The sequence below is a fragment of the Capra hircus genome, chromosome 7, assembly GCF_001704415.2.
Source record: "Capra hircus breed San Clemente chromosome 7, ASM170441v1, whole genome shotgun sequence".
Taxonomy (NCBI): Eukaryota; Metazoa; Chordata; class Mammalia; order Artiodactyla; family Bovidae; genus Capra; species Capra hircus.
This window is the reverse complement of record NC_030814.1, coordinates 22,734,569-22,755,193: the sequence shown is the minus strand read 5'-3', so window position 1 is coordinate 22,755,193 and position 20,625 is coordinate 22,734,569. Positions and strand designations below refer to the sequence as shown.

General features: G+C 36.7%; 1 protein-coding gene across 4 annotated transcripts in view; it reads right to left on the bottom strand.

Moving 5' to 3' along the window:
* TMEM161B (transmembrane protein 161B) overlaps positions 1-20,625 on the bottom strand; it is a 72,723-nt gene that overhangs the window by 34,796 nt on the left and 17,302 nt on the right. For all 4 annotated transcript variants that reach the window (XM_005683416.3, XM_018050049.1, XM_018050051.1 and 1 more), the window contains exons 2-3: positions 14,618-14,721; positions 959-1,042 (exon numbers count right to left, since the gene is read on the bottom strand). In XM_005683416.3, the coding sequence (XP_005683473.1) occupies positions 959-1,042; positions 14,618-14,721 (188 nt within the window). The remainder of the gene's footprint in view (positions 1-958; positions 1,043-14,617; positions 14,722-20,625) is intronic.

The window sequence follows — 20,625 nt, the reverse complement described above, 5'->3', positions numbered from 1 at the left end:
TTTTATTAAAGAATATAACCAGTGGAATACAAAGGAGGAGGATTTACACTTAATATTCCAATGACCTTCATGGTGTATTTGTAATGATAAGTGAAAAAAAAAATCGTGGCCAAATCAGAAAAGAGACTTTTCAAACTTCCAATTTCATTTCAAATAATCATTAATGTTTAAAAAAACTTTTCAGTACCTATAAATCCATTCACCAACATTAATATAATTTTTATGATATACATGAGGAATTGGAGATAATAGGTTGTCACTGACATTTTACAATATATTAGAATCACAGATTCAGATCCTAAGACGTTCTCCCCAGTTAAGGAAACTAAGGTCCGTTTAGAGAGGCTAACTGACATGTACTTTCTATTTAGATTCAATATAAATAAGGACATAAAATTTTAAAGCTGGAAGAATCTTTCAAAATTACTATGTTTGGTCCTTCCCCTTCATAGATGAGGCTGCTGGAGTCGATTCAATGAGGTTTATTAACAGGCAATTGTCTTTATAAACTTTGAATATTTAAGAACCTGTAAGGATCTAAGAAGTTACACTGTTCACCCTTTTTATTAAAAAAAAAAAAAAAAAATGAGAAAAGAGGTAAAAAGCAAATGAATTTGCCCAATTTCTGGGTGGTAGCAAAATCTGGAAAAGAACCCAAACCAAATGGTATCTTTAAATGAGTTGCAAAGACATGGGTTATGGGTCTCTCAACCCCCCACTAACAATTTCAAGTAAAATTATCATTTTTGTGCTTATATATTAGATTACTACATACTGGATGCTCAATATTCAATATATTGGGCAATTCAATATTATTTTAGATCATGGATTTTGATTTCAGATTTTCCAATTGTTTATAGCATAATCAGTATATGTTACTTTAACCAAAGTACCAAAATATATTTCCATAAATTCTGTAAAATATTTAATACTTTACAAACTGAACAATATAACTTACCTGTCTTTTCTGCTTTTCCCTTTTTGCTGCTTTCCTGCAAGAATTCTTAATTCTTCTTCTGTAGGATGTTGATACCATCTCAAACTAAGAAAAAAATTTATTCTTTTTAAATAAAGAATTAAGACCACCAGAATTATTCACTTACTCTGCAAACATTTATTAGGTTCCTAACTGGGAAGACACTGCAGGGAAATATCAGGTGAAAAACTCTAACCTGAACAGATACGACTGCTTAAGCCTTAAAAGGTTTAGATTCAAATTCAGCAAACACCCACCAAGCACTTACTAGATGCCAGACTCTACAATGTTGTTTGTACGTGTTTCTCTTACAACTGACACACTATTAATATATATTAAGATCCTACTGTCTTACTTTAACAATAAATGGTGTGAACTCTGCAGGCAGGCTTGCAGGAACACATTCAAATTCTCTACCCATCCTTCATTTACACAGAAGGAATTGTTATTTGTCTTAAAAAGAGTCCTCTGAATGCCCCCAAAACTACAAGTAGTCTTTGCTTTTCTTTCCTTCCTTAATTTAGCTGGAGAATTTTCAAACTTGATGTAAGAATTAGAGTGAATTGCTGTATTAACAAAACCCTTTACTCTTAACCATATCTAACCCTCTTTGGTTAGGGTTCCAGAAACATCTGATTGTATTTACCTCCACTACCCAGTCAAAATATCCAGACAAGTCATTTATTCCTTCCCAAGCACCCACCTGCTCATTCACAATTTCCTGTCTCACCTGAACTTTTGTCAGCCACCTTAAGTTTGATATTTGGGTTTTGCCTTCAACATGCCCTTTCCATATATTAGCATTAATTCTGTTCTTTACCTCTTAAAAGTTCCAAACTTGCTTACTTCCTGAAAGGACCTCAGTTCAGCAGATCTTCCTCTCTAGCTGACTATAGCAAAACTCCTCTTCTTTTCCCCTAGACTCTCTCCTAAACGCATTCTAATCCCACATTTATTTTTGTCCATAATGCAGATCCTATCAAGGCATATATGCTTGCATAAATCCTTTCCAAGACTCCTCACAGAGTAAAGAAGTGAGTAAGGAAGCTAAGCAAAGACACCAACCAATATCCTGTTGTGAAAAAGAAATAGACACCTCATACTGAAAGATCTTCCAATGTTTCAACCACAAAAATCTAGATTTTTAAAGTGAAACATCTCAATTTTTAAAAAATGCTACTGCTGATTTTCTGTTTTAAAAATATTGCTGAATTGACAATGTGAGTAATGAGCGAATATTTAGTGATATAAAGAAACTGTTAAAATTTTTTAGCTGTGATAATGGGATTACAGTAACTTTTTAAAAGTTCATATATTTTAGAGATATACACTGATATATCTATGAATGAAATAATATTTGCTATAAAATAATGTTGGGGGGAAGAGAGGAAGGGAGTACAGATGAAACAAACTGGCCACCAGCTATTGTAATGACTACATGGGAGCTCATTATATTTGTTATATATTCATGGTATCATTCTGTCTGTTCTTTGCATATGTTTAAACATTTGCATTAAAGCTAAAATACACATTACAATGCCAAATACAGAGTTTGTGACCTCTTATTTTAATAGCCTTTCACAATCTACTGTCTACTTCATCAGACTCAAGAATTCCCTTTTTGGGGGTGGGAGGTTCCAGAGGGAGGGGACATAGTACACTTATGGCTGATTAATGTTGATGTAGGCAGAAACTAACATGATATTGTAGAGCAATTATCCTCCAATTAAAAAAAGAATCACCCTTTTGAACATGACCTTCTACCTAGACTAAGTGACATTTATTCCACAAATTCTTTCATCCCTTGGCATTTTTGCATATATCCTTCCCTCTGCTTGAAATACCTGTGCTGCTACTGGCAAACTTCTAATTTACTTCTGATGCTTTATAAGGCAGTCTCTCTGTGGTATAATAAAGAATACATCTGGTTACTGCCACACTTATAGCTTCAGGATGGAGGCGGGTCACCAGAAATACCAATTAGAACTGGAACTTTCGGCCAGCTGACCTCCAGGAATGGGAAGGGTGTTGAAGATTAAGTTTCAATCATGGGGCCAATGATTAAAATCATGCCTATGTAATGAAACTCCATAAAATCTCTAGACACCGAAGCTCCGAGGAGCTTCCTAGCTGTTAAACATACTGAAGCACCTGGAGGGGGACACGCCCTGATTTCGCAGGGAGAGGACATGGAAACGCTGTGCTCCTTCCCAAACCTCATCCAATGTGTAATCTTTATATTAATAAAACTGTGATCACTGCACTTTCTTTGGTTCTAATTGTTATACAGAATTACTGAACCTGACAGGGTCATGGAAATGCTGGTTGTCAAGAGTATGGCCCAGGGATCCCAAGAACTTGCAGCTGGCATCCAAAGCCTGTGCATTCTTATGGAGGATTTTGCCTTTAACTGATGGAATCTGAGCTAACTACAGGTAGCTAGTGTCAAAATTGAACTGTAGTTGGTATCGGACTGATTGCGGTAAAATGGAATATTCCTCTAGCTGACAGATCTTTGGAGTAAAGATTCTGTGACTTACTTGTTCCTGTATACTTCAAAACTAGTAGAGTTACTGGCATACAGTAAGTGCTCAAAAAGGATCAATGAATGAATGCAGTTCTCCTCTTAAGGGTTTTAAAATAAAATACAATCCCAACCCAAAATGCCCTAAACTATACTTAACATGGATAAGGAGGCACTTCCTGAAATTTCAGTCGAAGTCCAGAATTTTAACTTACAGTCGATTCTCGTTATTCGCGGTACTTATGCTCTATAAAGTCGCCGCGAACACTGAACCATTGCTCCTAGGGGAAATACACAGTTAGGTTCCCACGAGCCTCCAGTCACAACATCTTCAATCAATCAGTACAGACCCTTGTTTTATGTGTGTTTCTGTTTAAAGATACCTTAATATATACTGTTGATTCATTAATATTAAATTCACGGTTACCAGTAATAAAACTCGGGTGTGAACGAAACTTATCTAATAACTGTAATCTTAAGTATAGTATTTTCCTGGTATCTGGGAATATTTCTAGTGAATCGTCTCCATAGGGCACATCATAACCTTCTCGAGCTTAGGAACACTAGATATCAAGCACCGCAGCACTATACTTGGGGGCCATTTTGAATAGCAAAGTCACCAAAAAAGAAAAATGCGAAAAGGTGGACTAGTTAGACCACAAAAAGGGCACCTGATTACAATATGAGATGTACAACAAGAGGCTTCAGCTGGGAACCTAGGCCTCAACTGGGAACCTAGACCTCAACTGAGAACAGTCACTCAAATTTTTTACCACTCTGCATATATTTCTATAAATGACTTCAAAAGCACCACAAGTATGACTTTTGGGATTACAAATAAACTTGCAATTAGGCAAATCACAAGTACAGAATCCACAAATAATGAGGACTGAGTATGTAACATTTAGGAGAACACATAAGCAATAACTCATTTATAAAACCTAAAATTAGTTATTTCTTTGAGGAAACAATTCTCAGTGAAAGAATCTTAGTACTACAGGAACACTTAAGTTATATTTAGAGTCCTACAATAACGAAATATTTTAAGATCCTACATTTTCTAGGATCTATTTTCTTCTAAAATATTCTCAGATTTAATTGTGTGAATCCATTTTTCCAAATACCTCTAATTTTGGTATTTAAATCCATAGGCATTAATAAGATCACCTAACAGGAAAATAAAACATCAGTTCAGTTCAGTTCAGTCGCTCAGTCGTGTCCGACTCTGCGACCGCATGAATCGCAGCACGCCAGGCCTCCCTGTCCATCACCAATTCCCGGAGTTCACTCAGACTCGCGTCCATCGAGCCAGTGATGCTATCCAGCATCTCATCCTCTGTCGTCCCCTTTTTCTCCTGCTCCCAATCCCTCCCAGCATCAAAGTCTTTTCCAATGAGTCAACTCTTTGCATGAGGTGGCCAAAGTACTGGAGTTTCAGCTCTAGCATCATTCCTTCCAAAGAAATCCCAGGGCTGATCTCCTTCAGAATGGACTGGGTGGATCTGCTTGCAGTCCAAGGGACTCTCAAGAGTCTTCTCCAACACCACAGTTCAAACGCATCAATTCTTTGGCGCTCAGCCTTCTTCACAGTCCAACTCTCACATCCATACATGACCACAGGAAAAACCATAGCCTTGACTAGACGGACCTTAGTCGGCAAAGTAATGTCTCTGTTTTTGAATATGCTATCTAGGTTCCTCATAACTTTTCTTCCAAGGAGCAAGTGTCTTTTAATTTCATGACTGCAATCACCATCTGCAGTGATTTTGGAGCCCAAAAAAATAAAGTCTGACACCGTTTCCACTGTTTCCCCATCTATTCCCCATGAAGTGATGGGACCAGATGCCATGATCTTCATTTTCTCAATGTTGAGCTTTAAGCCAACTTTTTCACTCTCCTCCTTCACTTTCATCAAGAGGCTTTTTAGTTCCTCTTCACTTTCTGCCATAAGGGTGGTGTTATCTGCATATCTGAAGTTATTGATATTTCTCCCGACAATCTTGATTCCACCTTGTGTTTCTTCCAGTCCAGCGTTTCTCATGATGAACTCTGCATAGAAGTTAAATAAGCAGGGTGACAATATACAGCCTTGACGTACTCCTTTTCTGATTTGGCACCAGTCTGTTGTTCCATGTCCAGTTCTAACTGTTGCTTCCTGACCTGCATACAGATTTCTCAAGAGGCAGGTCAGGTGGTCTGGTATTCCCATCTCTTTCAGAATTTTCCACAGTTGATTGTGATCCACACAGTCAAAGCCTTTAGCATAGTCAATAAAGCAGAAATAGATGTTTTTCTGGAACTCTCTTGCTTTTTCCATGATTCAGTGGATGTTGGCAATTTGATCTCTGGTTCCTCTGCCTTTTCTAAAACCAGCTTGAACATCAGGAAGTTCATGGTTCACGTATTGTTGAAGCCTGGCTTGGAGAATTTTGAGCATTACTTTACTAGTGTGTACATAGTAGAAGGCTAAACAGTTAACAAGGAAGTGGGGAAACTGCGTTTATGAGAACAAGTATGTAATAAATTCAGCACTGAAGGAAAAACAGGGAAATAAGCCAAACCTAAGGAATGGATATGGGAGGGGCTTTGTTCTTTAAAAAGGAAGGGAGGCAGAGTTGTGGCTCCTGTTTATTTGTTGTTATTTTTAATGGGAAACATTTAAAAAATGTGTGTGTATATTAATAGAAATAATCCTACAGATATAAAGCAATTAATGGCATGGAAGATGGGAAATAGCCAAAGAAGCAAAGTCTGGGTGAAGGTTAGAGGGGATGGGGTATACTTCACAAATGCAGCTATTGAGTCTTGATAGCAAGAGATTTCCTCCATAGGCCAAAATTAAAATATGTAAACACTAAAAAACAAAAAACATAAGCGGCATGAAGATGAGAGGGAGAACAAAAATAAAAAACAAAGAGAGGCTGCACATGCAACTCGGGCTAGGGGTTTGATGGCATGGAGATGAGAGAGAGAGAGAGAGGGGTTCCTACTTTAAGAGTTTAGAGCCAGGCTGAGGCAGGAATGTGTAAATGAAGAGAGGTTTGGGGCTGAAAAAGTTGGCTGAGAAGTACAAGACACAAAGACCTCCAAGCTGCATGGAGTAGCCATCTAAGGATGTGAAAACAAAGGAAAACTTATTAATAAAGGTATAGTTACATACTTTTCTTCAATAGTCACTGCTTCATAGAATTTGATTTCATATTATATGATTCCCATCTACCATAGTTTAAGTTTTGGCCTAAATTTTTGGTCTTTTCCTTTGCAAAGAATGACTTGGAACCTGCTTCCCGTGATGCACTTTGTTGTCGTTCGTCAGCCGTGAAGTCGTGTCAGACTCTTTGTGACCCCATGAACTGCAGCATGCCAGGCTTCCCTGTCCCTCACCATCTCCCTGAGTTGGCTCAAAATCATGTCCACTGAGTCAGTGACGCCATCCAACCATCTCATCCTGTTGCCCCCTTCTCCTCTCGCCCTCAATCTTTTCTAGCATTAGGGTCTTTTCCTCTTTGCATCAGGTGGCCAAAGCTCCACAGCTTCAGCTTCAACACCAGTCCTTCCAATGAATATTCAGGGTTGATTTCCTTTAGGATTGACTGGTTTGATCTCTGCAATCAATTCTTCAGTGCTCAGCTTTCTTTATGGTACAACTTACATTGACACACAATTACTGGAAAAATCATAGTTTTGGCTATATGGACCTTTGTCAGCAAAGTAATGTTTTTCCTTTTTAATACAGTATCTAGTTTTGTCATAGTTTTTCTTCCAAGGAGCAAGCATCTTTTAATTTCATGGCTGCAGTCACTACTGTCCGCAGTGATTTTAGAACCCAAGAAAATAAAATCTGTCACTGCTTCCACTGCTGCTGTCGCTTCAGTCATGTCTGACTCTGTGCGACCCCACAGACGGCAGCCCACCAGACTCCCCTGTCCCTAGGATTCTCCAGGCAAGAACACTGGAGTGGGTTGCCATTTCCTTCTCCAATGCATGAAAGTGAAAAGTGAAAGTGAAGTCGCTCAGTTGTGTCCGACTCTTAGCGACCCCATGGACTGCAGCCCACCAGGCTCCTCCGTCCATGAATCCGCTGCTTCCACTATTTCCCCTTTTATTTGCCATGAAGTGATGAGACCTGATGCCATGATCTTAGTTTTCTGAATGTTGACTTTTAAGCCAGCTTTTTCACTCTCCTCTTTCACTTTCATCAAGAGGCTCTTTAGTTCCTCTTCACTTTCTGCCATTAGAGAGGTATCATCTGCATATCTGAGGTTGTTGATATTTCTCTCAGGAATCTTGATTCCTGCTTGTAAGTCATCCACCCCAGCATTTCATGCATCACCAGCTCAACAGACATGACTTTGAGTAAATTCCAGGAGTTGGTGATGGACAGGGTGGCCTGGCGTGCTGCGGTTCATGGGGTCGCAAAGAGTCAGACACCACTGAGTGACTGAACTGAATTCTGTATATAACTTAAGTAAGCAGGGTGACAATATAGAGCCTTGATGTACTCCTTTCCCAATTTTGAACCAGTCCGTTGTTCCATGTCCAGTTTTTTGTTACTTCTTGTCCTGCATACAGATTTCTCGGGAGGCAGGTAAGGTGGCCTGGCATCCCCATCTCATTAAGAATATTGCAGTTTGTTGTCATCCACATAGTCAAAGGAGGAGAAGCAGATGCTTTTTTGGAATTCCCTTGCTTTTTCTATGATACAGTATATACGGCGCTTTGATCTCTGGTTCCTTTGCCTTTTCTAAATCCAGATTGTACATCTGGAAGTTCTCAGTTCATGTACTGCTGAAGCCTAGCTTGAAGGATGAGCATAATCTTGCTAATATGTGAAATTAGTGCAACTGTATGGTAATTTGAACATTCCTTGGCATTGCCTTTCTTTGGGATTGGAATGAAAACGGACCTTTTCCAGTTCTGTGGCCACTGCTGAGTTTCCCAAATTTGCTGGCATATTGAGTACAAAAGGGATTTGATTTAGGTCATACCTGAACGACCTAGTGGTTTTCCCTACTTTCTGCACTCTGAGCCTAAATTTTGCAATAACTGGCCTGATGCACTAGGCCTTTCAAATATGGGCTTAGAAAACAGATATAAAAGTTTATTAGTCTTAGATTTGATGTTAAGGATAATGGTTACAAAAATACAATTAAAGACAAATGCTTCATGTTAAACAAAAGCAGCATGAGGTAAAATTACACATAAAATAATCACATCCATGAGGGGGAACTATGAAAAGATTAGAAAGAAATACAACAAAATTTACACAGAGACTGTCTTTAGCTGAAAGGAATACAGTTTGTTATCTCTTATTTTTTCCTCCTCATTAATTTATTGCCTTTTTCTACATCACAAGCATGCATTGTGCTAATAATAAAAAAAAAACCAGAGTCAGTATTAATAGAATTTACAACAAAACCGAACCTCCTGCATTTTAAGTTAAACTGTATCCTCTGACATTTACTTTGGCTACTTTCACTTTAATTCAGATGGTCAAAAGTGTCTCAGATAACAAAGCCAACTGTGTCAAACGCCACTAAATCACTGAAATAATTTTTCAGTAATTTTCTTGCATAAACCTCTTACATAAGATATAAGGCTACAAACTTTCTTACGAAGGCAGTTTCAAGACCACTAAAAAAAAAATACTAGAAAATACAGAATGTATTGACCTAGATTCATAAAAACAAACAAAAATTTAAACAGTAATGCCATTTAAAGTGAACTACTTAAAAATTCTTTTAAAAGTAAAAATTTCAGAAATTTAAAATGAAAATCTAAACATGAACAAATATGGAAAAGCTGGGTACTGAGAGAAAGCTAAAAACAGCTTTAATACATAAATAATCATACAAAACTCTTTAACAAGATAGGTCATAACAGTTTTGGTTTCTATTCTAAATCTCAAAGTAATAATTTAGACGTAAAAAAAAAAAAACTTTAAGAGAAAACAAACACCACCTAAAACCTAGAAAATCTTTCAGTACAAGTAACTAAAAAATTGTTTATTACATATATATTAATACATTCTCTTGTTACTTATTGGAAACTTTACTAGAATATCATGACATTCTGGAACAGATTAAGACAGCTAAGGCAGGAGAGCAAGGACCAGGCATTCCGTAAGGGTAGTAGCTGAAGGTTTGAACCTTTCCCTTAGGTCATAGGTCCCACCTACTGTGCATTTGAATAGTAGGTTTCTCTCACCAAAGGGAATTCACAAATTCTTGGATCAGGCAACATTCGAAAGAGAAAAGGCAAAAAGAATTAAGAGCAATTGAACAGGGTGTTGTCACATCCTCTTTACCCAATATAGGGATGAGACAAAATCAGAATAAATCCAACCATAATATATTTTGAGTCAGGGACATATGAAGGGAAGTATCAGACCAAAGTGAGAGCCTAGGGGGATGAAGGGGTAGAGAAAAATGCATAAGGTTTGAGCTGAACAATCAGGAGAACAGAAAGCAGGTTCAGCAAGGAAGCTATAAAAGACAAAAAGCCAAATCTTGCTCCTCATGCAAAACCCACTATTCAAATGTACAAAGAATATAACCTAACCACTTACCTCTCCATGAAAAGAGGGGCCAAGCAAACTTCAAAACAAAAAGGAACTTTAATTACAATAGAAAGTAGAGAATACTCTGGCTACAAAGCAGTGGTATACTGGACACGATAAAGAACTAACATCTGCAGGTGATCAGAGCAATGGTTAGAACAAACAATCAGAGCAAAGGTACAGAGAAACCAACTTCCCACAATCCTTCCTTCCTTTGGAGAGGAAGGGATGGGAAGAGCAACCTGAGCACTAGACTCCACATCTGAGTTCTTCAAGGTCAGTAATTTGCTCACAGGTAACAGCAAGAAAGATGCTGTTTCATAAATTCTTTTTAAAGCAGGAATGCCTCAACAGTCTAATAAAAAGGCATGTAAAAAAAGGAGAATAACATTTTCTAGGAGAAAAACATTTTTCTATTATAAAAATGTAGAAGGATGGAATACAAAATAATTATGATTTAGTAATGCGGAACACATTTAATCTCAAATGGTGAGGAGAGGTATAATTTTAACATGATATTTCCTAAAACTCTAGTTCACACTTAGCATGCTTTTGGTAATCAGAAAAATGCTGATGTGCCTTTAAATTTAGAATAAAAGATGACTATAGTCCTAGAGAAGCCAGAAGAGTAAGTAAAGAGAAACCATATACTTCCTGTAACCTGAGGATATCTTCTAGAAGGTTAAGCACACTAGGAAAAAAGGTAGAAAAAAGAAAACCTGAAATAAATTACTCTGTAAACCGCCAGCAGAAGTCACAGTGGTTGTAGAAAAGGTTACCTCCACCAAATTCAAAATTTGGTATAAGTACATTCCAGGACGAGGGTCTGGAGTTTGATGAATAACCATACATCAAATAATTATTTGACTATGAGTCAGACTTCCAGGGGAAGAGGCTGGATCTGTTTCACTGGGTAAGAGGCTGGATCTGCTTCACTTTTCAGTACGTGAACATGAGTAAAGCTGCAATTTCTCATCTAAAAATGGAGACAATATTACCTACAACAAAGGAGGACTAGGCACTCATCAATCCTGCTTTTACTTTCTAAGCGCAAGGAAAAGTATATTTCCCAGCCTGCCATGCACTTTTGGTCTGAACCAGTCACAGGGCTCCAGACTATATAATGTGGGCACAAATGATGTATCTACTTCTAAGCCTGGCCCCTAGAATCTCCTGAAAAAAACAGAGCCCATTCTCTCTTTACTTGCCAACTGGCACAGTTCAGTTCAGTTCAGCTGCTCAGTCGCATCCGACTCTTTGTGACCCCATGGACTGCAGCACACCAGGCCTCCCTGTCCATTACCAACTCCCGGAATTTACTCAAACTCATGTCCCTTGAGTCGGTGATACCATCCTGCCATCTCATCCTCTGTCGTCCCCTTCTCCTCTTGCCTTCAATCTTTTCCAGCATCAGGGTCTTTTCAACTGGCACAGCATCTAACAAAAAGGACTCCAAAGCAGCAGAAGGAACAGAAGAGCCACAAGACAGAAGCAGCAGCCTAGAATCCCTAAGTAACACTTGAATCATCAGTTTGTGAAGGAGCTACACGGCGAGTTGCCCTACCCCTCTCAGGTACCCTCATTTGACCTTGATTCCTGTCCTGTCTGTGACTGACAAACTTTTATTAAGTTCAGACACTGAGATTTCAGAGGTTGTAAAATACGCCAATACATGTCTTCTTCCAAGTTCAGAGTGTAGAGATGCAAATGGGGTAATAGAAATAAAAATTTTACCAATACAAAGTTTTTTAATGTTGTAAAGGTAATATTAACGAAAATAAACCAGGCTAAAGATTATGCACTTAATAAAAAAAATACTTAGATATCTACAATGTTAACTGCAAAATAAAAATGTTATTTAACCAAGAACCAGAAAACTAGTCAATTTTTTAATATAAAAAATCAACAGGCTAATATAAGCAAAAACTGCGAATTTCTTCAAGGTACTGACTTCAGGAAATTAGCAGGCTTACTTGTTAAGTCAACATAATAGAAACAGGTGCCACTTCACACCTTCCATTCTAAAAGAGACAGAAGTTGATGAGAGATATGGACAGAAACTAATTAACATGATAAAAAGAGAAGCCATAACTTTTTAAGAAAAACATGAATACTTACAATCTGAATATATGATAAAATATTAAGTCAACAGATACCAAAACTAAAGTTTCTTCTGTCATACTTGTGATTAAACTACCATGGTATCTACACCATCTATTCACTTGAATCTCTTCACTATAGCCACTCCCAAACCATCCTACACTATCTATAATTTCGAAAGTTCTCTCATAAGCTTCTCCCTTCAAATTTCTTCAAGCATTTTACAAACGACAAAGAACGCCCTCAGATCTTCTTCCCTTTCTCTTCCTTCGACTCAGCAACAACACATCGTTTAAAATATAAACCGTCATTTCTGATCAATATTTTTACATGAGCAATTTAGAAGAGATTTTAGATTTTCTTAATATTAAAACGGTGTCATTTCATGTCACAAAAGGTTTGTAAAACAGTAATTATTTCAAAATGATAAAATCAACATTCTTATTCAACAGAATTAGGCAACAACAGTCAGAATATAGCTTCATGACCTAAAAATTTCAGATTTAATATTAAATAAAAATATCAATAGATGATCTTAAGAATAAAGAGCAAAACAAACAAAGAGGAAATGAAACTATAGCAGAAAAGAATCACTAGAAAATCCTGATTGGTATTCCTTGGAACTTCATTTGGAATTAGAGACAGCATTAATTAATATTAAAGTTAATCTATTTACAAAAGAAAATCAAGATCACAAAATTTATCAACTTCATGTATATTTTTGAAGGTTGAGCTCCTCTTCAAATTAGCAATATGTATACTTACATGACAGATAAATTGTCAAAAGAGCAGCAATTTTAAATATAATATATTGTTTCAAAATTAACAAAGAGAATCAGTTTTCAATCTCTGGAAGTTTTAGTTTTAAAGAAACAAATGGACTGCAGATTACAGAAAACAGAAACTACCTAATGACTAAAAAGGGATAAGACAGCCAAGATCTTTAAAGCCAAAAGGGATAGGAAGGCTCCCTGGAGACAAAACCAGAAATGTGCAATTCTCAATAGAAAATAAGCTACCTTAATATGTATTTTATCTAGTTTATTAATTCAGATTCTATTTATTTAGAATTATTGGTACTTGCCCAGCAGATATTCACCCTTTCATGATCTACAAAAAAGGGTTTTTGCTAAGCAAAACAAGTAAGACAGACTACATAGGGCATAACCCTACATAGTTAAAAACTAGTCACTGATGATTTACTTTTTTCACTTATGAATACCTTTGATGAAGTTTTAACTTTACTAAAACCTTAGTCATTATTTACTTTGCTAATAAAAAAATATATTTTTAAACCACTGTTCTCTCACACTTTTCATACACATGCGTGTGTGCGCATATCAGTGTTCAAAAAACCTTTTCAGACAATCTAAATATATTTTCCTATACTTAAACACTGATACGGAACAAGCATAAAGCACAAAAGAATATACTTAAAACTGAAAAATAAATTAAGCTTTGTGGATAGAATGGCTTATTATTGGTCTTGCAGTATATGAAATCATTAAGCAGACAATAGCTGTCCATTGCTTTCTAACTTAAAGTGAAGGGAAAGTCGCTCAGTCGTATCCGACTCTGTGACCCCATGGACTATCCATGGAGTTCTCCAGGCCAGAATACTGGAGTGGGTAGCCTTTCCCTTCTCCAGGGTTCTAACTTAAAAGGTCTAAATAGAAAACTGATATACAAATCAATAATAGAATCTATTTATTTATTAGAAACAAGTAACTGTAGTAAAACTATTGTCATGGTACCAAACCTGTAATTTGCCTTTCATAATCACACAAGATTGTGGCATGTATTTCTATATGCAGGGTTTTACTGCTTTTGCCTCCTGATATCTGTATTTAACTGTATTTAACTTCTGTACTGTTTATTTTATTCTTTAACTTTCAGCAAGGTAACTTGGTTCTTCTCCATGAGGGGACAGTAGTAGTAGTAAGCTTATAGTGCACTAAACAAAATTAAAAGCCTACAAAACAACTTCACCCCCTCTTTGCTAAATTAAAGTTTAAAATTATTTATTAACAGTAAAACAAAGAACTCCTAACTCTCATAATACTCTCAACTAAGTCCCCAGTAATAGGGCAGATGCTTTGAGTCATTTTTTCCAACAATGGTGAAAATTTAAGCACTTCAATTTACAGTCACTTCCTCTTATTGACCAACTTTTTTTTTTAAAGGTAACTAGAAAAGTCATGTGATAATTCCAGTGGCCATGTTCAAAAAGGGATAGAGAAAGAAGAGACTAATTCTTGACAATGATCATGCTATTATCTTTATATTCAACAAACTACTACTGTCTCAAGTAAGAGAAATAAGGAAGCTGGATTTTCCTTGTAATTTTCCTTTTTCATGTTTTTAGAAAACTGGAATTAGCACTTAACTTCTAGGAGGTTAATCAGGCTGGTAAACAGAGAGGAGAGTGCCAGTCAGAATCAGCCTGTCCTTGCCTTACCTGCCATTACAGAGTAGCCATCGAGCAAGAGAATAGTGAGGTAGAATCTTCTGCATGGCACTGGCCATCACCATGGTAACAACCAGCTGTATACCTATCACACCCTGTGCAAAGAAACAAACAGAGGAGTTTAACAATGAATGAATTCAGATTTGAGGACACCGCTGAAAAGCTTTCTATACGTTCTGAAAATTATACTTTGTAAGAAAAATGGGTTTACTATCAAAACACCCATTATTCTGCCATATGGGATCTCACCTCATAATCCTCTACAAGTTATCCAAGGGTCACAACCATATTAACAAAAGTTAAATTAGGGAACATACACATTCAAAATCTATTTCCAAGAAATCTTCTCCATTACCTGAGTGTATCAAAATGAAGCAGAAAATAGTGATTTTTTTTTCCCCCATCCTTTTCCAAATTTACTCTATTCAACACACTTAGATCACCAGCTTGGCTAGTTCTAAAAGCAGTATGCCTGTTTTTTAATTCTAAGGTGGCAATGAACAACTCAAGAGCATTAACTATACTAAATGTGATGCTGGAAAGTCACTAGAAAAAAAAATTTAATTCATCCTATCATCACGAACTTTCAATGGGTGGGCTTTTAACACGATCCAAAAATGCCCAGTTTGTTCTCATCAGTCCCTCTCTTGTTCTCTGCAATACCTAATTCAAACCTTCTCCCATCTCCCCACACCTCCAACCTCCCTCAAACTTCTTCCTTCTTAAAAAAAAAAAAAAAAATTCAATCATAGCAAAGTGATTCAGTTTCACACACATACATATACATGTACTTTACACACATATTCTTTTCCATTACAGGTTATTACAAGATATTGAATATACTTCCCTCTACTATACCGTAGGACCTTGTTTTTACCTATTTTACATATAGCAAGTTGCATCTGCTAATCCCAAACTCCTCATTTATCCACTCCCTCCAAACTTCTCTTGACTCAGTAGAGGACAGCTTCCAGTTCACAGAGAATAAAACAACAGCATCAAATGAGAACTCTCATTTGACACCAACAAGCTCACAATCACTGGTATCTGTACCTGTTTTCTTCTTCCACACCCTCTAGAAATACAACAACAGAGTATCTCCGGTGTAAAGCAAATCCCTCGGTGCTTCAGAGCCCATCCTCTCACGGATTTTCAGGAACCTCATCCAGTGAACAGCTTCCCTCCTGTTGCTGTTTGGTTGCTAAGTCGTGTCCGACTCTTTGCGACCCCACAGACTGCAGCACACAAGGCTCCTCTGTCCTTCACTATCTCCCGGAGTTTGTTCAAACTCATATCCATAGAGTCAGTGATGCTATCTAACCATCTCATCCTCTGCCGCCCCCTTCTCCTTTTGTCTTCAATCTTTCCCAGGATCAGGGTCCTTTCCAATGAGCTGGCTCTTTGCATCAGATCTCTTCTCTATTTAAATCCTTCCTATTAGTATTTTAATACATTTCACCTTTCTAAAAAAATAGCAATAATTTCCCCTTATTCTTAATTTTCTCTTCTATAAAATGAAGCTAATAATTCAACCGACCTACTAATCAAGCTGTGCCTGTTTCAGAGAACGCAGCCAATACTTGTTATTGTCATAATTATCATTCCTATTAAGGGATAAGTTTTTTTCTTTAATTTCAAGGAGAAGGCTTTTCAAAAAATTACCAACATTACTTCTATAAGAAATAAATTTAGCAAACAAAATAAATGGAATCATACCATAAAAAATAATATCAGTCTCCTAAGGGATAAAAGAACACTAAAAATTTTTCTGAAAAAATCAGATTTCACTGATTTTAACAAACTGTTCAATCAACCGTACATCACTATAACAAATGTACTATCATGATGTGGGATGCTGAAAGTATGGGAGGTTATTCACATGCCAGGACAGGGGATATGGAACTCTCTACTCTGATCCATCCTGCTGCAAACCTAAAAGTGCTCTAAAAACATGAGATTTTAAGAAAAATCGAATCAAATTTATTCATAGAGAAACAGTGTAAGTAATGTCAAAATAATTGGAAAAGACATTTGTAACTCATATCATAAAGGGATAGTTTGTTGTTGTTTAGACTCTTGCAACTCCCTGGACTGTAGCCCACCAGGCTCCTCTGTCCATGGGATTTCCCAGGCAAGAATATCAGAGTGGGTCGCCATTTCCTTCCCAGGGGATTTTCCCAACCCAGGGATCAAACCAGTGTGTCCTGCAGTGGCAGGTGGATTCTTTACCACTGAGCTACTTGGGAAGCCCAAAGATATTATTTACTTGTTAGGTATTCTATAGAGTTCTTACAAGTCAATTAGTAAAAGAACAAATGCCTTCTTTTGTATGTACAGAGAGTTCTTTAAAAAGGGGAGCAAAATGGCTCTTAAACAGGAGTGTTTTTAAAATGCCTTTGAAACCTGCCTCAATTCTGGTTTCAATGTGGATATTTTAATGCCTTAAATTCTACCAATTGGGTTAAGGTTCAGACCATTTTTATATTCTCCTAACATCAAAGGTTACATTTTTGTCTTTTTTCTTTCACATTTCCTATCACTTGCTTTTACTATCTTATTTTCTATATAGTTTGTGATAGAAGTTCTGCAATCTCCATACAGTGAATGCCATTGCAAAGAACGCTTTCAGGCAGAACAAGGCCAAGAAATACATTAGCAAGTATGTCAGAAGGTTAGTCTATTTGAGATTACAGACGTAAAAGCAAAAGATAATTTTTTTAGTCAGGGAATCAGGGAAAGTTTTGTGGAAAAAGTGAACCTCCATCTAGCCTTGAAAGAAATCTGATAGTATCATAGAATCTTCAAGGTCATCTAGTACAATCTCTCACAAACATATGTAACAATTTATTAGAGTGTAAGCTCCTTAATGGAGAAGGCAATGGCAACCCACTCCAGTACTCTTGCCTGGAGAATCCCAGGGATGGCGGAGCCTGGTGGGCTGCCATCTGTGGGGTCGCACAGAGTTGGACACGACTGAAGCAACTTAGCAGTAGCAGCAGCAAGCTCCTTAATAGCTGAAACTGTATCTTAGTCATATCTAATAAATGTTACAGGTATTAAATGGCATTTCAGAAAGACTGATCTGGAAGATATATATATATATATATGATGGATTGTGATGAACTGGGGAAAAAAGTCATCATACCAAATTCTCTCCTCTTACTCCAAATCACTAAGCATAATGAGATACTGCTGATAAAACCAGGACTAAAGAATATAAACCATGTGAAGTCCAAAACAAATAAAAATCAGTAAACCAGATTGACTAGCATAGCAGCAACTAGGCTTTGCAATGATCCACACCAAAAAGATAACAATTTAAATTACAATGGTATCTCTGGTTGTAAGAAGAAAAATGTATTCTAAAGATATTGTTGAAGAATTCAGAGAATGATGGTATACTGAAGCAAATGAGGAACTAAAGAGATCAACCTCGTGAAAGGCAAACATCATTCTCAATGTTGTAGCCAAAGTTTGACTAAAAAACATTCAAAAATGTAATTTCACTCTATTCACTTATCTTACTATGCCATTTCCATCTTTTTAAAATAAAGTTGAAAGTACTTTCTCAAAACCTCATCTGTTTACTGTTAAATATATAAATTTTCTTCCAACTTTCTAACAGAAGTCAATAAACCCTTCCAAGAATAAATCAGCTGTTAGGTAACTGTATATGTGGACTAAAAGAAAATGTTGTTTTTTCTCAATAGAAGAATCCACCTAATTTTTTTGAGAAATAATTTTTAAATTATGTGGGAAATATGTCCCCAAAGTTAATCCTTTTCATATTTATTTGGAAAAGAGTCCTTGGAATATATTTTCAAAATGACAACCATTTTACAGAATTATGTATTATCAACTTAATATGTTGTTTGTACTAAACTTAGATCAACTTTTGAGACATTACTATACAATTGACAATCACAGTGTACATGCCAGGGATTAACATATTAAAATATATTCAACTCATTAATTAACAGACACAATTATGTGAAATTTAAAAACAAATTTTAATAACCTGCTTTCACTGATCATCTTAAGTGCCCATGTATATCTAAGTTTGTACAAAACAGAATTTTTGAAATGTTTAGTGTAAAAACCAAATTCCCTGAATATCTTTCATCATTTTAAATTAAAAGCTAATGCTTAAGTAAATTTAACCATAAACAAACATAAACTTCACACAAAAAAACTATTAAACTGAGTAGATACGCACCGATACAATAAAGTCCATCATGGCTGAAGTTTCAAGCACACAACCTTATGGGTCATTGGCCAAGTGGCCTTAATGGTTTTATTAGGCCCTCAAAACAATAACTTGACCAAAGAGATGGCTTCTGTCCAGATTGGTTGCCCCTAGGCTTCAATTCTCTTGATAACTGGAACTGGGAAAAGTCATTTATGAAATAGCTCGTAAGCTCCCAAGAAGGGTGAAACATTGGGGCAACTTAGGTTTCAACCTTTCCACATCTATTAACCTGAGGCCATGAAGAGCAAGAAAAAGTTATTTGCCTTTACTTTATAGAAGAATGATCATTTCAATTTTTGTTAGTAATCATTTCTGGGTAGGTTAAAAAAATTCTTACCAAGGAAAATTAACCAATTCTCCAAGAAATAAAATATATCAAATAGCAGTATTTTATCTTGCTTGACAATACTGACAATAAAACCCCCAACTTAGAGAAAAACATGTTGTAATTTTAAAACTCAAACTTGGAACAATATTATGTCAACCTCAGTGGGGCTGACCTTTTGTTTCATTTCACTAAACTAGCTCTCCTGTTGACAAACAGACTAAAAGCAAAGTATACATTGTTTACAATCAGAAGGCATATCAGCAACATACTTGAACTCAAACCACCCTAGATGGTTTTAATTATCACTCACCCTCCAATAAATGAGAAAAAAAAAAAAGAAAGAGGATATTACCCAATGACCTTCCCATTTTTGGTTTTTTAACTTTTTACATATTTTAGTGATAGCTAGACATGTTGAGACAGACTTCTTAGAGATGCTTAAATAATTTATACTACAAAAGAAGGTGTGAACTTTGTTATTTCAATCTAGATATACATAAAACTTAGAATTCACACATTGAGCATTTAAGCAAACCATCTCCCAACAATTTACAAATGAGGTTATCAGGGTCCAAACAACAAACACCATAGAACTACCCAGTCACAAACTTATCCAGAACCCAGATTCCTAATCCAACCTAATGTGTTTTCCTCTAAGTTGTTTCAGTGCATTCAATGAACATTTACTGAGCAACAAACTACATGCACTGAACCACTTGCACATAATAGGGAGAAACAGCACAGTCCCTGTCATCAGTGAGAAGTCAGGCCAGTAGGAGAGTAAACAGTTGCTGGTCAGTCGCTCAGTCTTGTCTGACTCTGCAATTCCGTGGACTGCAGCCCGCCAAGCTTCCCTATCCTTCACTATCTCCCGGAGTTTGCTCAAACTCTTAATACAAAGGGATGAGAGCATAGGCAGAGGATTCTACCAGAATGCAACATGCATACTAAGGGACAAGAGCTGTGAAAGGGCATCATGGAAAGTAAAGGCGAAGTTAAGACTCCGTGGACTCAGCTTGGTGAACCACCAGTGATATCTGCTTCACACAGGATGACAAGCAGGCCAAAACCAGATACTGAAGGGCAAAACCTACAGACTTAAGTTCAACCTGAAAACAATAAAGAAATCCATGAAAAGTAATACGACCACATCAGAACTTAAGAAAAGTCCCTCTGGATACCTTGTAAACACTAGATGAGGGCTAGGCCAGCGGTACTAAGACAACTGCTCGGGTATGAAAGAAGGGCCTGCACTAAAGGCAGCGGCAGGAAGGAGGGGTGCAGACTCTCTTATTCTGGCGGCAAGAACTATATAGAAGCACTACTCATCATGTGACAAATGAGATAGGGTCTTGATCAAACAATGTTAAAAATCTATAAATTCAAATTACATCACTACAGAAATTATTTATATCTATAAAC